This window comes from Podarcis cretensis, assembly GCF_951804945.1.
Source record: "Podarcis cretensis genome assembly, chromosome: 14".
NCBI lineage: Eukaryota > Metazoa > Chordata > Lepidosauria > Squamata > Lacertidae > Podarcis > Podarcis cretensis.
In genome coordinates, this window is record NC_137183.1 from 45,321,558 (window position 1) to 45,340,992 (window position 19,435).

Here is a 19,435-nt window from a genome sequence, read left to right on the forward strand (position 1 = left end):
TTAAATGGTCAGGCAGAACAAGGTCTCTTCTCCATGGAGCCAACTCCCTTCCAAATGTCTCATGCACATTTCTGTTCCACAGCTGTAGCCTAGATCTCATTCTCTTCCAGGTGCCTTGGCTTCTTTTTCTGTAAGAGGATATTACAAAACAATTTGCGCAAGTATATCATTAGTGCTTTCAAGATAGGACAAAATACACAATCCTGCTAGGAAAGTTTCATTTCAAGGGTCTGCTGGAGTCAGGAAGCAGACTGGTGGGTCTTATGAGAAAAGTATTCAAAGACTGGCTGAAGAACACACAAGACTTAATACCTCCAATACTTTGTAATTCCCACAATACTTTGTAATTCCCCCATACTCAATCTGTTCTGCAATGTTAATTCCACAAACAATCCTTCTGGAGCTATTTCAAGTAATACCATTGCTCTAAATGCAGAGGTCATATTTAGGTCGCCTGGTGGTATGCAGTGTCCAAGATTTTAAATGTTTTAAAACAGGGGTTATTAATAGTGTTGGCCTATGAAGTCTTATTTTTGAACCAAACTAACTCTTACTGGAGTCATTTGCCAACTAAAGTCCATCCAACACCCCAATTTTAGGTTTACCTCAGAAGCACTAAGACCACAATACAGATTCATCTGCTGGCAGGCCATGTCCTAAGAAATTAGCTGACCTAATTCAGTGCATGGTGGTAAAACTGTCCACTTCCAACCTAGCTAGCTAGAGTCCCAAATACATATGTTCATATGTGGTCACACATTCAACAAATAACAATTTGTTGATCGAAAGGTATTCCAAAAGCCACTTGGCTGACTAACATTCTATTGCCTTTTAAATGTGTCTGTATGAGGGGGCATTATTGTTTTTTTGTTTTGCTTTTGTTTTATTATGTATTTTTTGTTTTCATTTTGTATTTTTATGTTGCGAGCCATCCTGTGATCTTCAGTTGAAGGCCAATACAAAATTCAATTAATTAATAACAACTGTATCAGGTTGTACAATGCTACTTCATATGTTTGTTTCTGATATCACACCCACACTGTTAGGTGGGAATATATTTTTCAAAAGGAGAATTGAGGTTGAGGATCCTTCCACATGGCAATGGACTTGATGCTTCTCATGTGTGCAAGTTTTTGGTTGTTGTTTTTCAGCATCCATGCAGTTGCCCTTATCAAAATCCCGTCCCATGTTCCACCACCACTTTCCCCCCCGGATATACCATTTCTGCAGGGTTTTCTACAGAAACAGTAAATGTGGAGTAAATAGGGAAAGCAGTATAGCTTGGTATTTTGATAAGGGGCGATGCTGTGTGGATGCTGTGCAAAGCTTTCCTGCATAAGTAGTGCTGACTCCACAATAAACTGCAATGTGGAAGCGCCATGAGAAAGACCGTGTTTGTGGCAGTCGCTGCCTGGCACTAAGCTGGATTCCTAGAGCAGACAGAGATGTGGCAGGTCCAAAGAGTCTTGGAGAAGGCTGTGATTCAGTGGTAGAGCATCTGCTTTGCAAGCAGAAGGTCCCAGGTTCAATCCCTGATATCTCCAGGTAGAGCTAGAAATGTTCCCTACCTGAAATCCTGGAGAGCTGCTACCAGTCAACATGGGCAATACTGAACAAAATAGAACAATAGAATGACACAGTATAAGGGAGCTTTCTACATTCCCAAGTATCACATATATGACACCAGATGCAGCAGTGGCCAGCAGGGTGGCACAGGTAGGCCTGTGTTGCTTTCCTAGCTTTCCAACACCATGTGTCACTGTCACTTACCAGGACAGGAGGAATGAGGCTGGGGAGCTCAATATGGTGCAGTGCATCAAATCCAACATTATTGCATCCACACACAGCACCAGGCCCTATGCACCACACACCTCCCATGCTTGGTGAGTGGCAGCAACACACAGTGTTTGGAAGGCAAGAGAGCAATGCAGCTCTACTGTACTGCCACACCGGCTACTACTAACCAGACTGAAAACCAGCTTGACATTGTTTCCTATACAGCTTTTTAAACCTCCAAGATTCTTTTTGCAGAACTGGCATACTAGGAATTTTTAAAAAGCAAACCCGTAAAAAATACTGTCCTTGTTTCCTAGACTTATGATCCATTACCAAGTAACAAAAATCTTTGAAAGAAAGTACCTGGAGGGTACAACAGGTCATGAATAAATTAGCAGGAAATACTCGGCTTCATGCTAAAACATATTCAGAGAATTAATGATGTGCTGTGTAATGAATCAACTCTATAAATTACAGATGCTCTCATACAGGGCACAGGAGAGATTTATCTTTACAACTGTGCATTCCAAATGTTTTCAAAGCCCCCACATTTCCATCACACATTAAAATTAATAAAGACTAATTTTACATTCAGGGTTCAGGATTACAAAACTTATCCTACCCTGCTACACTTTTCAGCCTACACTCCTAAAACTGCCCAAGTAAGTTTCTGATTCATAGTTAAACAACATCAAAAGGTGCTGATGTAATTAGTTATGGAAAAAGTTCACAACATATAGCCTGCAGGAGACTACTGAGGCATCCATGTTAAAAACATACAAACATTAGTTTTCATTGAGAAAGTAGTCCTGGCTTTCATTAAGAATTAAGTCTCTAGTCCTGAGAACTAAGGATAGGAAAGGGAGTAAGAAGAAAACACTAAACAATAAGAGATTGCATCCAACTCAGAGAAGATCCACTGAAATCAATGGGCATGACTAACTTAGGTCTATTAATTGCAAAGGGTCTATCCTGAGCAAAGCATAATTGGATATATAACCCAAGGAAACGAACACAGAAGAAAAAGCTTTGATGGTGATTTCAATCTCCAAACTCTTTCAACTGCTTAGATGGCAGGATGCTTTAGGAACCACCTTCAAATGGTGCAAGACCTGCTCAGGGATGGAGAAAGTGTCATAAAAATATGATGCTGGCACCAAAACAACCAGCAGTGGTTGCACACAGTTTGACTGTGGAATCAGTGTTGCTCATACCCACAAGTTTGTTAACATCATCCACATGATGATGTTGCCATCAAAATGTGAGTCTGTATTTTTAATTTTTTTAAATCCGTTTTCCTCTTACTATGGAAAATCCATTCTGTAAAAATAACCTGCAATGCATAATATGTTACGATGAAGAACATCTGCTTTGTGTACAGAAGGTGCCAATACTCAGCAACTCCAGGTAGGGCTGGGAATGCCCCCTGACTGAACCTCTGGAGAACTACTGCCAGTCAGTGTAGACCAGGGTGGTCCAACATTTCACACCACGTGGGCCGCAAGAGTACTTCAACAAAGAACCCGCGGGCCTCACACTGCTTTGTTGCATGGTGGGGAGAGGCCAAAATTTGATGCCCCCACCCAACCCTCACACTGTCTTCCCTAAGTGAGGCACCAGGCTTTTGGAAGGAGGTACAAGGCTCTGGCAGGGCCCTAGAGCCCTCCCACTTCCTTCTCAAAGCTGGGAAAGTGCTGGGGGGCACACCTTAGTAGTCTTGTTTCCACACACACACTTTGAACAGTACACCCTCTCTACTTGGCCTGCCTGTGTAATGATACAGTCACATCCTGCAGGTTTTTTTTTATTTTTATGAAGGCATGTATCATCAGGGCTACACCCCTGCCCTACCATCTTCCCCTTTTATGAGTATTGTATACCCCTTTGGGGACATGGCTGGGACAGGCAGTTTCAACATCTGGTTAAGCACCACTTAAGACCTGTCTACAAGTAGACATTAGAACTGACTATAGCTGCACCAATGTATTTTTAATGAAACCTTATAACATCATACTACAGGGTTTTAAGAATCTCCAAAAGGGAATTAAATAAATGCAACACAGATGTTCACAAAAATACAAACAAGAGTGTTTTTACTTCATAGCAACCAAACAGGTCAAACCATTTCCTTCTTCAGACAAATCTCAGGGGTCCACAAAAACACATGGCTTTCTAGCAGATTGTGTGTGTCTGTGCCAAGAAAAAGGAAATGCTGCTGTCCAAAACAACAGTTTGCAGGGCCAATATTTTATGAAGCATCTGCTGGATTTAAGCTTACAGTCAAAATCCGAATGAGGTAACAATCATGCAAAATATCCAAGTAACTTTATAGAGATTAAACCACTGCAGCAGAAAATAAATAAATAAAAAGCATGACCAAACTGCAAGGTGAATCACTCAGACATGGGACATGCCAAAATTGAAGCAGCAGGCACAAACTTTTTATTGATCCAAGGTACATGTGTGTGTTTTACATTAGACTCCAGTTACACAATCAGACTATTCTTACAAAGTCCATAGTTGGGCAATACCTTTATTAAGAGCAACAAAAAAGGGACAAAAAGGTGACAAGCTTTTGAGTTCTCCAGAACTCTTTGTTGGGCAAGTTGTTGCACAGAGCAGGAGGTGGCTGGACAAGGGATGAGGAAGTATAAAATTAAGTTCAATGTTGTAGCCATGAGATCATCTGGTAGACTCAATTCCACAATGGAGACTGCAGACTGTACAAGTTCCTCCCAGGTGCTACAGATACAGGTATCAGGTTACACACCTAGAATTCTGGAATGAAGCAGCAATGACTGTTTTCCCCACAGTTTTGAGAAAATAAAGCCTAGCTTGTAATCCAGATCTGTCCAATACCTTAAGCATATCATACAGGTTGCTGGGTATGCAGAGAGCAGAAAGAAAGAGAAACATGGTAGTTTTTACCTTGGCAAAGCCAGGGCTTAATTTTGGATCTTGCATAACGTAAAAGAGTCAATGGAAGCCAAACAGTGCAGCATTACCTAAAAGTTAGAGGGTCTGAAAAAGCAGAGTCCCTCTTCAGATGGTACAGAATTATCCACCTCTGGTTGCAGATTCTGCCCTGAATGGATAGATTACCGGTATGTATACTGTACTTCAGACATATAAAAAGCAAAGGTAGTCTTGTGGGCCCATAGGATAAAATTCCTAAGTCTACAGTTGGTAATAGTATTATTAGGACCATCATGAAGTCATAACAAAATCCATTTGTTAACATTACACATGGTTTTTCTCTGTGAATGACAGCTATTTGCATTTTGGTACAAGACACAAAACTGGGGGTGGGGGCTAAATTATGCCACCTGCCATTTACCTCAATTTTTCTCCAGCATTCATTCATCTTTCCTGATGAAAACAAAGATAAGCCACAGCTGTAAGACATTCAAATTATTTTAAAATGTTTAATTTTATTTCCTTCAAAAGCAACCTTGGTTTATAACCTAAACATAAGTAATTTACACATAGTACTAAATATGCATTCTCTCCCCACTCCTCACATTCTCAGTGGAATAGCTTCAGTCCAGTTCTGGAGGAACAGGTGCCTTGTGCCAAAAAAATAAAATACCAGACTAGGAACTCTTAGAAAGACATTTGCCACAGAGAGACCAAGAACAGGACGAGCAAGCAACTATTTCTCCCACTCCAAGAAGGCACTCCCAAAATTCAGGGTTAATGTGTAGACATATTGTAGGCAACATTGTAAATGTTTCTGCCATTTTCAGCTTTCCATCACTGCATTTAAATGTTATCTTTTTTAAACATAAAAAGCATGTTATCATTCACAACAGTGCAAAAAACCAGCAACAAACTTATACATAAGTGCAATTCTTATTTTAAAAAAGAAAATTTATAAAGCGGCTGCAGCTTAGACTTTATTTCAAAGGGATGGGAAGCAATAAATCAAGTATGAGCAGTACACAAGATAACTGAAGCCATACTGTACTATGAATTTGTATTCAAGAAGAGTCCTTACTTAATTTCAGTATAGCATTCTATCCTCAAAACAAACACTCACAATTTTAACAGAACATAAACTTGCTATCAAATGCCATACTAGATGCCAGGATTTCAATTACTCAAAGACACCAACACCAAAGAGCTATGATTAATGGGAAGCCTCTTCCAATTGAAGCTACATAAAAAGATGAGAATTCAAGCAATCAATGGAGAAGGCAGTATCATCTCAAAAATTCAGTTAAATACAGAGATATTTGTAATTAGAACATAATAGATGATTAGCACCAATTGTCATATCAACCCTAAGACCACAATGGGAAAGGAAGTTCCAGTGAAACTAGTAGGATATATTTCCAAGTATTTTACTTTAGGACCTCAATAGAAATAATTGCCTGTCATAACCTAGCATTATTTAATCTCTACTTAAGTAAAAGGATATTTTAGGTCAAAAGATAAATTGTATAAAACGGGATCATATTGTCTTGCAAATTAGCTGACATACAACTAACTACGAGGGACGTTCATGAAAGATTTCCCCTGACGTACTTCCCGTGGACTGAGACAAATGAAACTGGGCACAGTTATTAGTTCTTCTCTACATAGCTACCAGCAAGAGTCAAACACTTCGCCCATCGTTTTATGCAGCTGTGGAGACCTCGTCTTTAGAAGTCAGCAGGTTGCATCAGAAGCCACAACTCAGAAATCAGTATTTCATTGTCTGGAGATAGCTCGCCCTTCAAAAATAACTTCATGGTTGGAAAGAGGTGAAAGTCCGATGGTGCAAGGTCAGGAGAATAAGGGGGGTGAGGAAGGATTTCATAGCCACAGGACCATGCTTCCATCTGAGCAACATGCGATTTGTGAACTGGGGTGTTATCCTGCAGGAGGTGGATACCTTTGGTCAGCATACCATGCCTCTCAATTTTGATGACCTTTCGCAATTTCCGCAGCAGTGAAGTGTAGTATGTCCCAGTAATTACGGTACCCTTTGCCAGGAAATTCATCACTACTCCGCACTGGTCCCAAAAGACTGCGAGCATGACCTTGCCCACTGGCAGTTAGACACGTGCCTACTTTGAAGGTGGTAAGGCAGAGTGCATCCATTGTTTGGATGGACCCATGTTTCTTCCTGAGTAATAAGTCTGGCAAAGAAGTCATCAAGGTTTTGTGACCAAAAGAGCCCGTGAGCATGTGACTCGTTCCTGCTTTTGGAAAGGCATCAGCAGCCAGGGAACCCACTGTGCAGACACCTTTCCCATGTGCAAATGGCCGTGGATGTTTTTTTCTACAGAGCCGACACTGCTTTTGACATATGCAGCTAGTTGGTGAACGGTTATGCAGCAATCCTCCAAAATTGTGGCCTTCATTTGCCGGATGGTGTCTTCATCTATGGCAGATTGTGGTCACCCAGGAATGGGAGCCGTTCCACCAAAGTCTGACCACACTTGAACTGACGATGCCAGTGCTTGACTACGTCATACGATGGGACATCCTCCCCATAAATCTCTTTTATCTCATTGAACGTCTCCCATGATATGCTCCCTTTCAAGTACAGGAACCCGATGAACGCTCTGCATCACTGTTTACAAGATGAGACCCTTATATTTTGCCAATACTGTACAGAGAATTACCACAAGTATAAGTGATGCAATTTTCTTCACAAACACATGCAGTAAAAGTAGATGGGAGTCTACTTTTACTGCATGTGTTTGTGTATGCACACCAATATCAAAGACTCACATTCATCTTGAATAGCTTAGGCCAGAGCCATTAAACTCCAACTAGAGTCAGATCTTCTTAAGGAGAAAGAAGATATTACCAGGAGAAAAACTGATTTTGCTCTGCACTGTAGGGATGAGACACAAATATCTCCACGATGTCACAAAAAATTTTGAAGCAAATAAATCTGTTAGCATTGAGATAAAGCTAACAGATACTGATTCAAAGGGACAAGCACAAGGCACAACTAAAATTCAGCTTTGTCAATAGTCTTCAGCATCTTCAGCCACTGCTAACTCCAGTCTGCAACAGGAGACCCCCAGTAAGTGGCTTCACATGGCACAACATTATTATAGGTTAAATATGTAAAAGCTACTACAGTTTTAGGTGTTCTAGCTACAAATTCCCAAACAGCATAGTGAGTCCTAGTTCAGGACACAAACTGGAAACAACCCTCCACGTTCTCTAAAATGAGATCATCACCACCTGTAATGCACTGACCAATCAGAATTACCTAAAAGCAGGGAGAATCATTTGGGATATGCCCCGTTATACAAAAAATAACTGCTAATGTGAGCATGCAGCTGTAAATACTTTCAACCAATAGCAATGTATTCCAACAGCACCAAATGTTCAATTAAAATTCAGTGAGTTGTATAGAAAGCAGCACTAGAATCCTTCTCTAGGATTAGCATCTCTGAAGATATTAGTTTTTCATGTCAAGAGGACTGCAAAAACCAAGAAATATACATTCCACCTGCTGAGTTAACAAGAAAGAGGACATGAACAAAATTAACCCTAGGTTAGCAGTGCTGACAGTCCAATGGCAACCATCAATAAGAGTAATGCTTAAAATTTCATATCCTCTATTTTCATACTGTAAATAAATACATAAAAAATAAGTATCTGGATTTCCATTTCTTCTGAACACAGGAAAAGTGATAGAAAATCTCCTTCCCATCTGCCGGCTCAGATGACCTGCAGTTCAAATAATCTCTCTGCATGAAAAAAATCACTGCAAGGAAGCTTGACGCAGCCACTACTCTACCCAATGAAAACACAATACACTTAAAAATACAAAGATGGAAACATGGTGTCAACACAGGAGAGGTTTTTTAAAAAGCCAAAATAAATTTGGACTAAAAAAGAGAGAACAGATTTCCAGCTATGCATGCACAGTCTCAGAAAGTCTAATTTGAACAAGCTGTGAATATTAAAAGGAAACCACATTAAAATGTTGATACTTGCTACTTTGGAGGTGTAATGAGACAAAACATCCTTGGGTTTCGTTTTGAATGTGACTTGGCATTTTTAGTTCCATAAACCAACAAGAAGAATGTTGTCCAACAAACATCTTTGGACATTACAAGCGCTGCTGCCAACCAGAGCCAAATGAATGACTGTGTGAATATTCAGCTGGCAAAGCATGTTTTTAATATGTGAAGGAAAAGGTCTCTGGGGCCATTCACAAGCTGTGCCTGTATTTGGAGTGTGTGCTTGTTGTTATTTCCTTACAGATTTGCATATGTTACTGGATATGCAAATTTAGAGTTCAAATGTTGTAGAAGTCAAGCCAACTAATTCCCCATCCAAATCGCTCCAGATAAATTAAATTCATTTGCAATCCACCCTATTATTACCCCAAATCTTCCATTTGGGGTAAATGCCCAACACATTAATTGTCCAATAGATCCTGCTCCAAATCAATTCAACTCCTCTTCAGTTATCCCCTTACCTCCAAATCATCTCTATATTGTCTTCAGTTAATTTATTTCCCCCAAATTAACTTTACAGCACAATCCTAGCCTGCTTGGAAAAATAATAGGGGGCTCAAACTCACTGTATGCAATGCCCATCCTTTCAGACATTACAAGGAAGCAGCACCAGCTGGATTGCCAGTTTTGGACCCATAATCAGGGCCTGATGAACTACATATCCTTGATTAAATTTGTAAGAGATCTTCCAGCAACAGTATAGCTATGAGCAGTAAATATAAAACAACCAATAAAGTGCAAAACCTTAGTAAAGTTCAACACAATAACTAATGTTATTTTGAAGAGTTTCCACTATATTTGTTCAATATATTGTTGTTGTAGTTTTAACACTTTTGTGATTGTTTTTATGCATTCATATCAAACTGGAACACATTAAGGTTCAAGTTTTGGAGAACCTCCAAAGGGAAGTGCTTTAAAGATGGGTGACAATTACCAACAGGGTTCTTCTAAGTCCCCTTATCATTCATAACTGACACAAAAAGGCAATTTTCATCTGAGGCTGAGATAAAGGAGGAGACAGTCTCAAAAGTTTTTTGTTTAGATAACTGCATGTGGAGCCCATTATTATTGATAAACACATACTACAACCTACACAAAAGTGTTTTAAATATGTTAAGTCTAACTTTGCTCATTTTGGCAGCTTATTTAACATTTTACCCCCTACCTAGTTTGTAGAAAACAGGACTGCCCAAAACACATGTTTGCTTTTGAAGGAACAGTCTCAAATACCTACTAAACAGCTCAGGAAACAACTGCTGAGAAATGTTAATGGCAGCATTGCTTGTTTATAGGATGCCTTCCTGCAACATGTCACTGATTAATCCTAGCATTTTTTCCTTATGTCAAGATAAACACACCACACCCACTTGGTTTCAGAATTCTAGCTTCTTAGTCTTAGTGCAAGAGATCATAATGCAACTATTACTCATGCCACATAACTAGCTCTTCATATATTTGCACAACAAATATAAATAAAGGAACACAGAACAAATTCAGCTTCCTTATTCTAAAGCAGGGATGAGAACCTGGGACCCTCCAGATTTTGTTGGGCTCCAATTAACATCAGCCCTGGTCAGCATACCCAAAAGTCAAAGATGATCGGAGCTGCAGTCTAGCATATACCTGGAGGGAAACAGGGTCCCATGGTTGTTCTAAGGACTTCTTGATAAAATGCCTTGGTCCTGAAATTACATAAATTACTTTTACAATTTTATTACCACTGTCCTTTGTGTGCTGTTTGATTAGGCAAAGCTTAACTCAAATGTCTTAACCCAATCCCTTTCGTTGAAAATCCTATATGATGTTCAAACTATGGGCACATCCATTATAATTCAACAGCCTGAAGGAGTACCCAAGGACACTATGAAATACGCGCCCTAGATTTTAAAGGTATGTGTTTACAAACATTTGAGCAAATGTCTATGGAAACTGTATGCCTGTTCAAACTGGATAAACTGCTTAGCAATTACTGCTGCAGCTAGACTGAGGCAGCAGCAGTGCCCATGTCACACTATAAGAAACAATTAACCTTTCTATCACACATTGTTTTCAGCAAAGTGTATACACAATTTCAAGCAGGCTAAAGAACAGACAAGGATTTCACTGTGAAAGAACGAACAATTTGTCATCAACCTTAACACTACTGGTGGCACAAATCAACCATTTGAAAATGTTCATTGCATCTCCATGTGGCTTCTAATGTCCCTTAGTCTTCTCCCCTTTCTATAGGATCTTTTATACCCAGGCCTCATCTTGCATCACTAACTTGCCTTTTGCAACCATTGACACAACCCCTAAACACTATGCATTCATTTTTCCTCCTCCAGAAACAGATGACCTTTCAAGGGGGAAAATGGGAAGGGGACATTAGTAAGTTAGGGTATGCCATGACACAGAGTTTGCTATTGTCCTCCATGCTGAATGGAACAGTCCCAATCAGAACAGCATCCCTACATTAGAATTAGCAAAACAGGCAGTGCTTGCTTTGCCTTGCCAGAAAGATTAACCCAGCTCCTCCTTCAACAACACTCCTCTTTATATAGCAGGCAGCAGCCTGAAAACTACTCACTACTCCTTATTATATTCATGTCTCTCAATCCTCTATCCCATCCCGAGAGGCACTGATAAATATGTGAAAAAGCAATCCGTGGGCGACAGTGTGGGGGCAGAGAAAAATATACATGAATGGGAGTTGTGTGCAGTTAGGAGATAGGAACAAAACATGTCAAGAGGTACACATGAGGAGGGCTTTATTTTTATTTTTTTTTAGAGTGGAAGTGGTTATAGAGAATGGGAGACATGATATGAGTAGCTATTGAGAGGGGGTCACTCACTGCAACAGGATGAAAAAATAGGAGAAGAGGTTATGTTGCCAAAATAAAACTGCAAAGGACAGAAACACTGAAACTATGTATAGCTTCACAAATGTAAAAATGGGATATCCCATTTTGTCTGTGAATCAATGGAATTTAGAACAAGGGACTAAGCATACATAGGAACACATGGGGATTGGAACTGTAGGGGAAATAGTAATATTTGCGATGGTAAAATGAAAGGAAAAATTGTTGTACAGTGGTACCTCGGGTTACATACGCTTCAGGTTACATCCGCTTCAGGTTGCAGACTCCGCTAACCCAGAAATAGTGCTTCAGGTTAAGAACTTTGATTCAGGATGAGAACAGAAATCGTGCTCTAGCGGCGCAGCAGCAGCAGGAGGCCCCATTAGCTAAAGTGGTACTTCAGGTTAAGTACAGACCTCCGGAACAAATTAAGTACTTAACCTGAGGTACCACTGTATAGGGATCAGAGTCACCACAGAGGACAGTCACTGTTATATGTCACCTGCAACAGGTTGCTAGCTAGCCCCACAAACTGACAGCAGCTGCCAGCTCACAGAGTTCCTCCCTGCCCTGCAAAAAAAGTAAAAAGCAACACAGTTCTGAGCTGTCAGGATCAAACTACCCAACTCAATCTCTGACATATCGCAAAACTAAATTTGGAAACTGAGAAGTGGGGCAACAAAAGAAGCAAGGGACATGGTGACTGGCGTCATTCAGGAGAACAAGGATCACTCATCACTCAAATCATTTAAATGGTTAGCTTAATGCCAATCAGCCTGTCCCTCAAAACTGTGATTACAATTGGGCTGGTCAAAAGCATAGTAAAAGGAGTCAGCTGTTTCCAAAAATTCAGTGCATGCTTATGGGTGTTGCAAGGAGGACTTTAATCTTCATTGGTGATTGCAAGTACTGTATAGAAACAGGCCAGTACATGGAAGGCAAGGGTGTGATCTTTGTGCTTGGGGTACGTGTCACGAACAGGAGCAGAAGTCCACCGAAGACCAAAAAAATCCTCAAACTGTGTGGAGGCTATTCTGAGAGGGTGGAATATATCTGCATACTTGACCCTGTCAATTCAATTCTTCTCTGAATCAAAATGCACTTCACTGAAGTGACAATGTAATCATGTGTTGTTGGAAAGGATTTTAAACTCCCTCAAGTGCAGAACTGGGAGAGCGAGAAATAGGTACTTGGTTTCATTCCCCACACAGGAATCACACGTACAATTTACCAAAGCAAAACAGAGAGAGAGAGATTCTTCTTTTTTTTTTTTAAAGTATCAAACTGCACTTCAGGCAAGTTTGCTCTGGACCTCAACAGGAAGGATGCAGCTGATCGCCCAAATCATATATGTTCACTATGGGAACTAACCAAACAAGAGGCATTAAAATTCGCAGAGCCAAAAACATAAACAAAAAAGTGCTGGTATAAGAAGCTCTCCAGTTTGTCAGACTCTTGGGACCGACACCGCCCAACTTGGAAACCGACCTCACAGGATTGTTGCAAGGATGAAATAGGGCGACCCAAACCACACACACACACACACACACACACACACACACATCTCTCCCCTGATCCTCCTTGGATGAAGCTGACAGACTGAGAATCTCTGCGTTAAAGGGGGAAACTCTGCGCACGCTCAGAGGCACTCTGGTCTCTCTGCGTGTGAGGGCGAGGGGGGAGTCCCCCTTATCCAGGGTCTTCCATCGCCGTCGCCTCATAAAGCTCCCAAACCAAACTCCTCTGCCGCCACTACTCACCGTTTCCTCCTCCTCCTCCTCCTCCGTCTTCGTCCATGTTGGGGCTGCTGGCCGAGCACTGGGCGATGTTAGAGGCGTCGCGAGGAGCCCGCGCGGACTCCTGAGGGGGGCGCTTGGCGGCCGGCGGCTCCGGCTCCCCTCAGCTCCGAGGCGGCTGCCGACGTCCTCGTCCGCCTCGTTTCTCCTCAGCGGAGCTTCTCCGACTGTCGCTGCCGCCCGTCGCAGCTGCTACTGCTGCTAAGCGAGGCTCGCCCGCCCCTTCTCATGTGACCCACGCAGGGGAAGGGAGAAAGAAATATTATGGGGGAGGGAGGAGGAAGAGAGGCCGCCTCAATCAAGCCCAGGCCCTCCTTCGACGCCGCGCTCCGCCACAAGGCAGCAGCGCCGCCGCCGCCGCTCCGAAAGGCCGCGTTTCCGTGAGGGGAAATGAGGGGCTGTTGCAGCTTCCCTCAGGCGACCCTCGAGGAAGGGACGTCGCCGCTGCAGAGGCGAGCGCTGCCCTTTTCCCAAGGCTGCCCAGTCGCTCGGGAAACCGCCGTTCAAAATAAAGCGCATCGTTTCTCTGGGAAGAAGCGAAGCAACCCGAAACCTTTCCCCTCAACTGCCCGAGGAACTCAAAAGAGCGCCCACCTCCGCGAGCGGGTCGTTTGGTCGTTTGAACAATGGCAGCTATTCAGGGCGGGTCAGAGGAGCCAGCTCCTTGGGGCTAAGGAGGGGGGCTTCGGCCCTCCAATAAAATATTTGAGGGTGCAGGGTTCCCCCAAAGTCGGTGGGCATCGCCATTCAAATAGTGCACCGTGTCATGTGATCGATTATGCGGAGCGGGGCTTGCCTCCCATATTTTATTCAAGTTGGCACCCCCGGGTCGCCTCACGGCAGTTTTAAATTCAAGGTTAAAAACACTTTTCGCCCCGCCTGGGTGTTAACTTGGGCCAAACTAGACGCGCGGTTACTTGCCTGGGTGTATATGCAGACATTCAGGTGAACAGGAGCAGTCTGGAAGCTGCGGGGATCCAGTTGCCTGGCACCCCAATCTCGGAGCAGTGCGAAGTTGCAGGTGATCCCGGAGCTTACTCTGGGTTTATGTTTCCCTTTGCAACGAGACACAGCAGAGACTGGTGTCTTTAGTTTAGGGGCTATATCGTTTGTGTACACATATATACTCACCCTGAGCCTGCAGTGGAGGGGTTCACAGCATTAGCACCCCAAAAGAGTCTTGGTTTACCCTATAACTGCAGCCAGTGCCAAACTTGGGGCGGTGGAGGCAGTTCCACTGCATAGGGTGCCAAGACAAAGGGGGCACTAAATAAATAAATTAATAAATTATTAATAATGAAAAGAATAACAACAACAATACAGGTACCTACAGAGAAGACAGCAGCTGTACGGAAATGAATTACTGTGATAATAAGAAATATTATGGGATTGTGCCAAAAAAATTCCTCACTCAGGGTGCAGGGCAGCCAGTACATACTACTGTAGACCTCTAAAGAACACTCAACACACACTCTTTCTGTGAGTTTACCCCTCACGGATACAAATTGCAGCAACCCTTAACAAAGGACAGAGTCTACAATTTATTTTTTTAGGGGGGAGGTGTCCTTAAAATGTGCTTTAAAGGTATTGTGTGTACACAGTAGGGCTGACAAGCCAATCCTATAATTATTATTTTCCCTATATTGAGCTCCTTACATTGAGAGATTAGCAAATGATGGCTGGAAATGGGATGGGGACTGTTAGTAACCAAGGTAAGATTGTTGCTGTAGCATTAATCTGAAGCGTTTTAGAATATTTCCACATTTTGTGCTATGTCCAGGATTTCTGTTGTGCCATAGAAGGATGATATGAAAGGTGGGGAAAACTAACTCTCTCTCTCTCTCTCTCTCTCTCTCTCTCTCTCTCTTTCTCTTTCTCTTTCTCTGTCTATATATATTTCCTTGTTCATAGTTCAGAAACTGCTGGGTCTGACCTTCCTCAGAATACCTTTCAAGTTCTCTACTGTCATTTTATTAATCCCTAGAGAGAACTATTCTTTGGTTTTTTTATATTGCTCCTTCACAAATATTAGTGCTGTGTTGACACTCTTGTTTAAGTTCAAAGTGTTCCTCAAATATCACAGTTCAGATTTCGTCTCTGAGGGGCTCAAAGATTTCCTATCCTTTTTGTTAGGCCCTAGCTTATTTTTTCCCCCAAACAGATCATATTCCCTACATTCACTAGGTTGCTTTAATTGCAGTTTGGGAATATTTGTTCCAGTTAATTTTTTGTTCAGGGGAAAGCTAATAAAGGTTGAGTAAATGGTTTATTACACATGTGAGGAAATTTAACATGCCATTCAGATTATATTGAGGAATTTCACATGCAATAAGATTACTACTGTACTCTAATTTTGTGTTGCTTACCTAATAGCTGGTGGCTAAAAACTTGTCATTTAAGAGTGGACGGAATCAGAGGCTGAAACTGAAGCAGGAGAGTAGGAAGAGGGAGGCCAAGAGGCAAAGATGAGTCAGGCTGGTGAAGAGTCCTCCCCTTTCCACTTGTCTCCCAGAACCAGAAGAGGCATGCAAAGGGTGGAGAAGAGGTTGGCTGCATGCAGGCGCAGTCTCTGATTACTTGGAAAAAAACCCTGAGAAGGAGGGCACTTAGACAGCTGTGAGGAGGCAGGGACTTTCAGCCTCAGCAACTGATTTTCATAGAATACCATATTTTTCACGCTATAAAACGCACCTAGTTTTTGGAAGAGGAAAACAAAAAAAAAATATTCTGAATCTCAGAAGCCAGAAGGATCACTGCGCAGTGAAAGCAGCAATCCCTCTTGCTGTTTTGGCTTCTGGGATAGCTGCGCAGCCTGCATTCGCTCCATAAGACGCACACACATTTCCCCTTACTTTTTAGGAGGGAAAAATGAGTCTTATAGAGCAAAAAATACGGTAAGTCCACCAGGAATGAGCTGCTCTGCTCTTTAGGCCTGACACTCAACCAAGACTGTAGAGTTTGTGCTTTGGCTAATAATAAGTTAACTCCAATTTTGAATTGTGTGATTACTGAATTGCACGCTCCTGTGACACAAATAAACTTATATCCGCTGATGGCTACAAGCCACGTTCATACTGGATCATATCAGATACTCAGAATCTCCACAGAGTAAATGTGGGGGATTACCTGTCTGCGAGACTGCAGTCACAGTGCATCATCAGGCTCTAATAATGATGATGATGATGATGATGAAAAAAGTAGTTGAGGTGTGCAGGAGTACTTGAGGGAAGGGACAGGAAAGCTCTTGGGGTTGAGTGAGCTCCAACCACTGGTATGGTTGGCAAGTGGCTGCACACCAGTGAGTATTATGACTGAAAAATGTAAACGTGTAGGTGCTAACCTACCAGATGTGCACAAAGAAAAATCAGACCTGAATGACCAGTTTGTGATATAAGGTAACCTTCTGGGAGTACCCTGAGAGGTTGTTACACTTGGCAAGCCAAACCATCACAAATCCAGCTTTTCCCTTATGGATCCTACAGGTAGGACCGGCCTTATCATTAGGTAGAATGAGGCTGCTTCAGGTTCTACAAAGCAACAAACCAATCTGCTCCGAGCCTAGCTGACTTGAGCTACACATTTTATATAGCTGTCTTTTTCCAAATCCAAACTTGTTTCTAACTTTCTGTTCTGCACCCCCACTCCACCCCAAACTCTTTCAGGTATGTCAAAACCCATAGCCTGGATAGACATTGCAATCAAGGCAACATTAAGGATTACGGAAGCCCCTTTCTCTTGTCCCCAAATCACCCATCAAGTTTGTCAGGCAAAACCCCAGCAAATTGTCTCATTACTGCTAACTGAGTCAGTCAAACTCATAACACCATAAAAGAACTAAATTTCATTAATTAGCCAGATGTCTCACAGTTGGAGGAAGGTTACTGGCAATTTAACAAGCCTTCCTTCCTACATTGTTATAAAGAGTAAACACAACTTTTTAGGGTGGATTTTCCAAATGAATATTAAAATATAAACATATAAGCATAAAATATATATGTTATTGAGCAGCTGCTTTGCAATGGCTGAGCTTCCAGGAAAACATTTAAAATAATCTTGAAAGATCATTAAGCATTCATAGAGAGAATAATGAAACATTAATTCGCAGCATAGAATAACTGCATAACGAAGACTTGTGTAGAAGCAAGGATTGGTTACCATTTTTAAAATCTGTATTTTAATTAAGAAAATGGGACGCAGTCTATATTTTCCGTTAATTTTGCATAAGGAGGAGAAAATCAGCCCAGCATTTCAGAAGGCAAAGAAGGAATTTTGGAGTGAAAAAAAACACTAAATAGAGGAATTTTTCCGAGGAAGCTGCAAGCATACAGGAGTCAAATAAATACCTGATGAAATCCCACTGTGGTTTATGGTGCTGGAACTGAGATGGATTTGGCACTTTACATTCCCTTTGTGGCCAGAATAGGATTTACACCATCATTGGTGTAGGAAAACAATTCTCTATGCAGCCCAGAATCTGATATATTTAGCATGTGGGTTTCTAACTGCTCCATGGCTGTTACCCTAAGAAGACCCAAGATTTAAAAACTAGGTTGCCCATCTCATTTTGTATCTGGTATTCTGCAAACATCACTGAGAAATTTATGCTAGCATATTTCTCAGCGATGTTTATTGTTTTTGTTATGATTAAGTTTATTACATTTATATACCATATTTTCCTTCAAAGATCAAGGTGGTATACATGGTTCTCCCTACCCATTTTATCCTCACAATAACCCTGTGAGGTAGGATAGAGGCTGAGGGATAGTGACTGGCCCAAGGTCACCCAGTGAACTTTGTGGCTGAGTGGGGATTTGTACCCTGGTTACTCAGGTCACAGTTGAACAATCTGTTACAGCACACTGGCTCTCTTTGCAAAATTGAAACAAGAATGCACTATTCCAGATCATTAATTTTATGTATGCCCTAACCTATTGGCTGCTGATTATTTTTTAATTGTAATTTTAATATTTTATTTCACTGTATACCACCTTGTGATTTCAAATGAAAGATTGCTATGCTATGAACCATCTTTGTAGTCAAGAAGGCTACAAATCAGGGCTGCAGTGATTAGTAATCAGCTTCTGTGGTGCAGTACAGAGGGACTGCAAAGGGATGCAGCTCAAAATACTTTTTTCCAGAGCAGGAGCAATTAAGTCATCTGCCAGAGCACCAGGGGAATTGACAGATCCTTCTTTCTCTGGCAAGTGAATGAGGTGATTATAACCCATTCCAGTTTGTTTGTGACAGATTAGCATAGAGGAAGGCAGAGAATGAGTTAAACAATAAAGCAAAGGCTGGATACATCTTAACTTTTCATGGATGGGGTTCCTACTTCATGCCAGCAGTTTAAATGGTCAAGAATGTCTGTGTTTCTAGCTAAAAGCTAAAAGCTGTACTTTGGCTGGCTGAAAATATTTCGCTAAAGCTGAACCTGTTTCACAAACTGAACCTATACAATCGGAAGTAAGTACTGCTGAGCTCAATGGAGCTTACTTCCAGATAACTATGCCCAGGATTTTACATAGTTATCATGCAACGTTACAGCAAGTAGTTCAAAAAGCTGGAGACAGGAGACAAGCAGTCTTTTACTTCCCTTGGCTCTTAAGCCCATTGCATGATTCTTTAATGGCTGACTCATCAGCTGTTGGGGTTAATAACTGGAGTTTCATAGGACAATATTAGTACATTATCGGCATAATGTGATTTCACGGCCTCTCTATTCCTGTAAATGTTACTCAGCTTATGTCAACTGCATCTTGAAGGAAAGCTGTTTTATTCTGGGGCTCATTCTGACATACCTTGGATCCCAAATGCCTTGTGAGTCAAACGTTTTGGCTCCCAAATGCCGCAAACTCAGAAGTAAGTGTTCCAGTTTGCAAATGTTCTTTGGAACCCGGATGTCAGACGCGGCTTCTGATTGGCTGCAGGAGCTTCCTGCAGCCAAACAGAAGCCATTCCCTGGTTTCCAAACGGTTTGGAAGTCAAACAGACTTCCGGAACGGATTCCATTCAACTTCCAAGGTACAACTGTATTCAGCCCCTCAATCCC

General features: G+C 41.7%; 1 protein-coding gene across 1 annotated transcript in view; it reads right to left on the minus strand.

Annotated features, from left to right (window-relative positions):
* The window catches only part of CYTH3 (cytohesin 3), a 68,716-nt gene extending 53,914 nt beyond the window's left edge, over positions 1 to 14,802 (minus strand). Inside the window, exon 1 of the mRNA XM_079953933.1 lies at positions 13,351 to 14,802. Within this exon, the coding sequence (XP_079810059.1) occupies positions 13,351 to 13,387 (37 nt within the window). The 5' untranslated portion in view covers positions 13,388 to 14,802. The remainder of the gene's footprint in view (positions 1 to 13,350) is intronic.
* Positions 14,803 to 19,435: the final 4,633 nt, after the last annotated feature.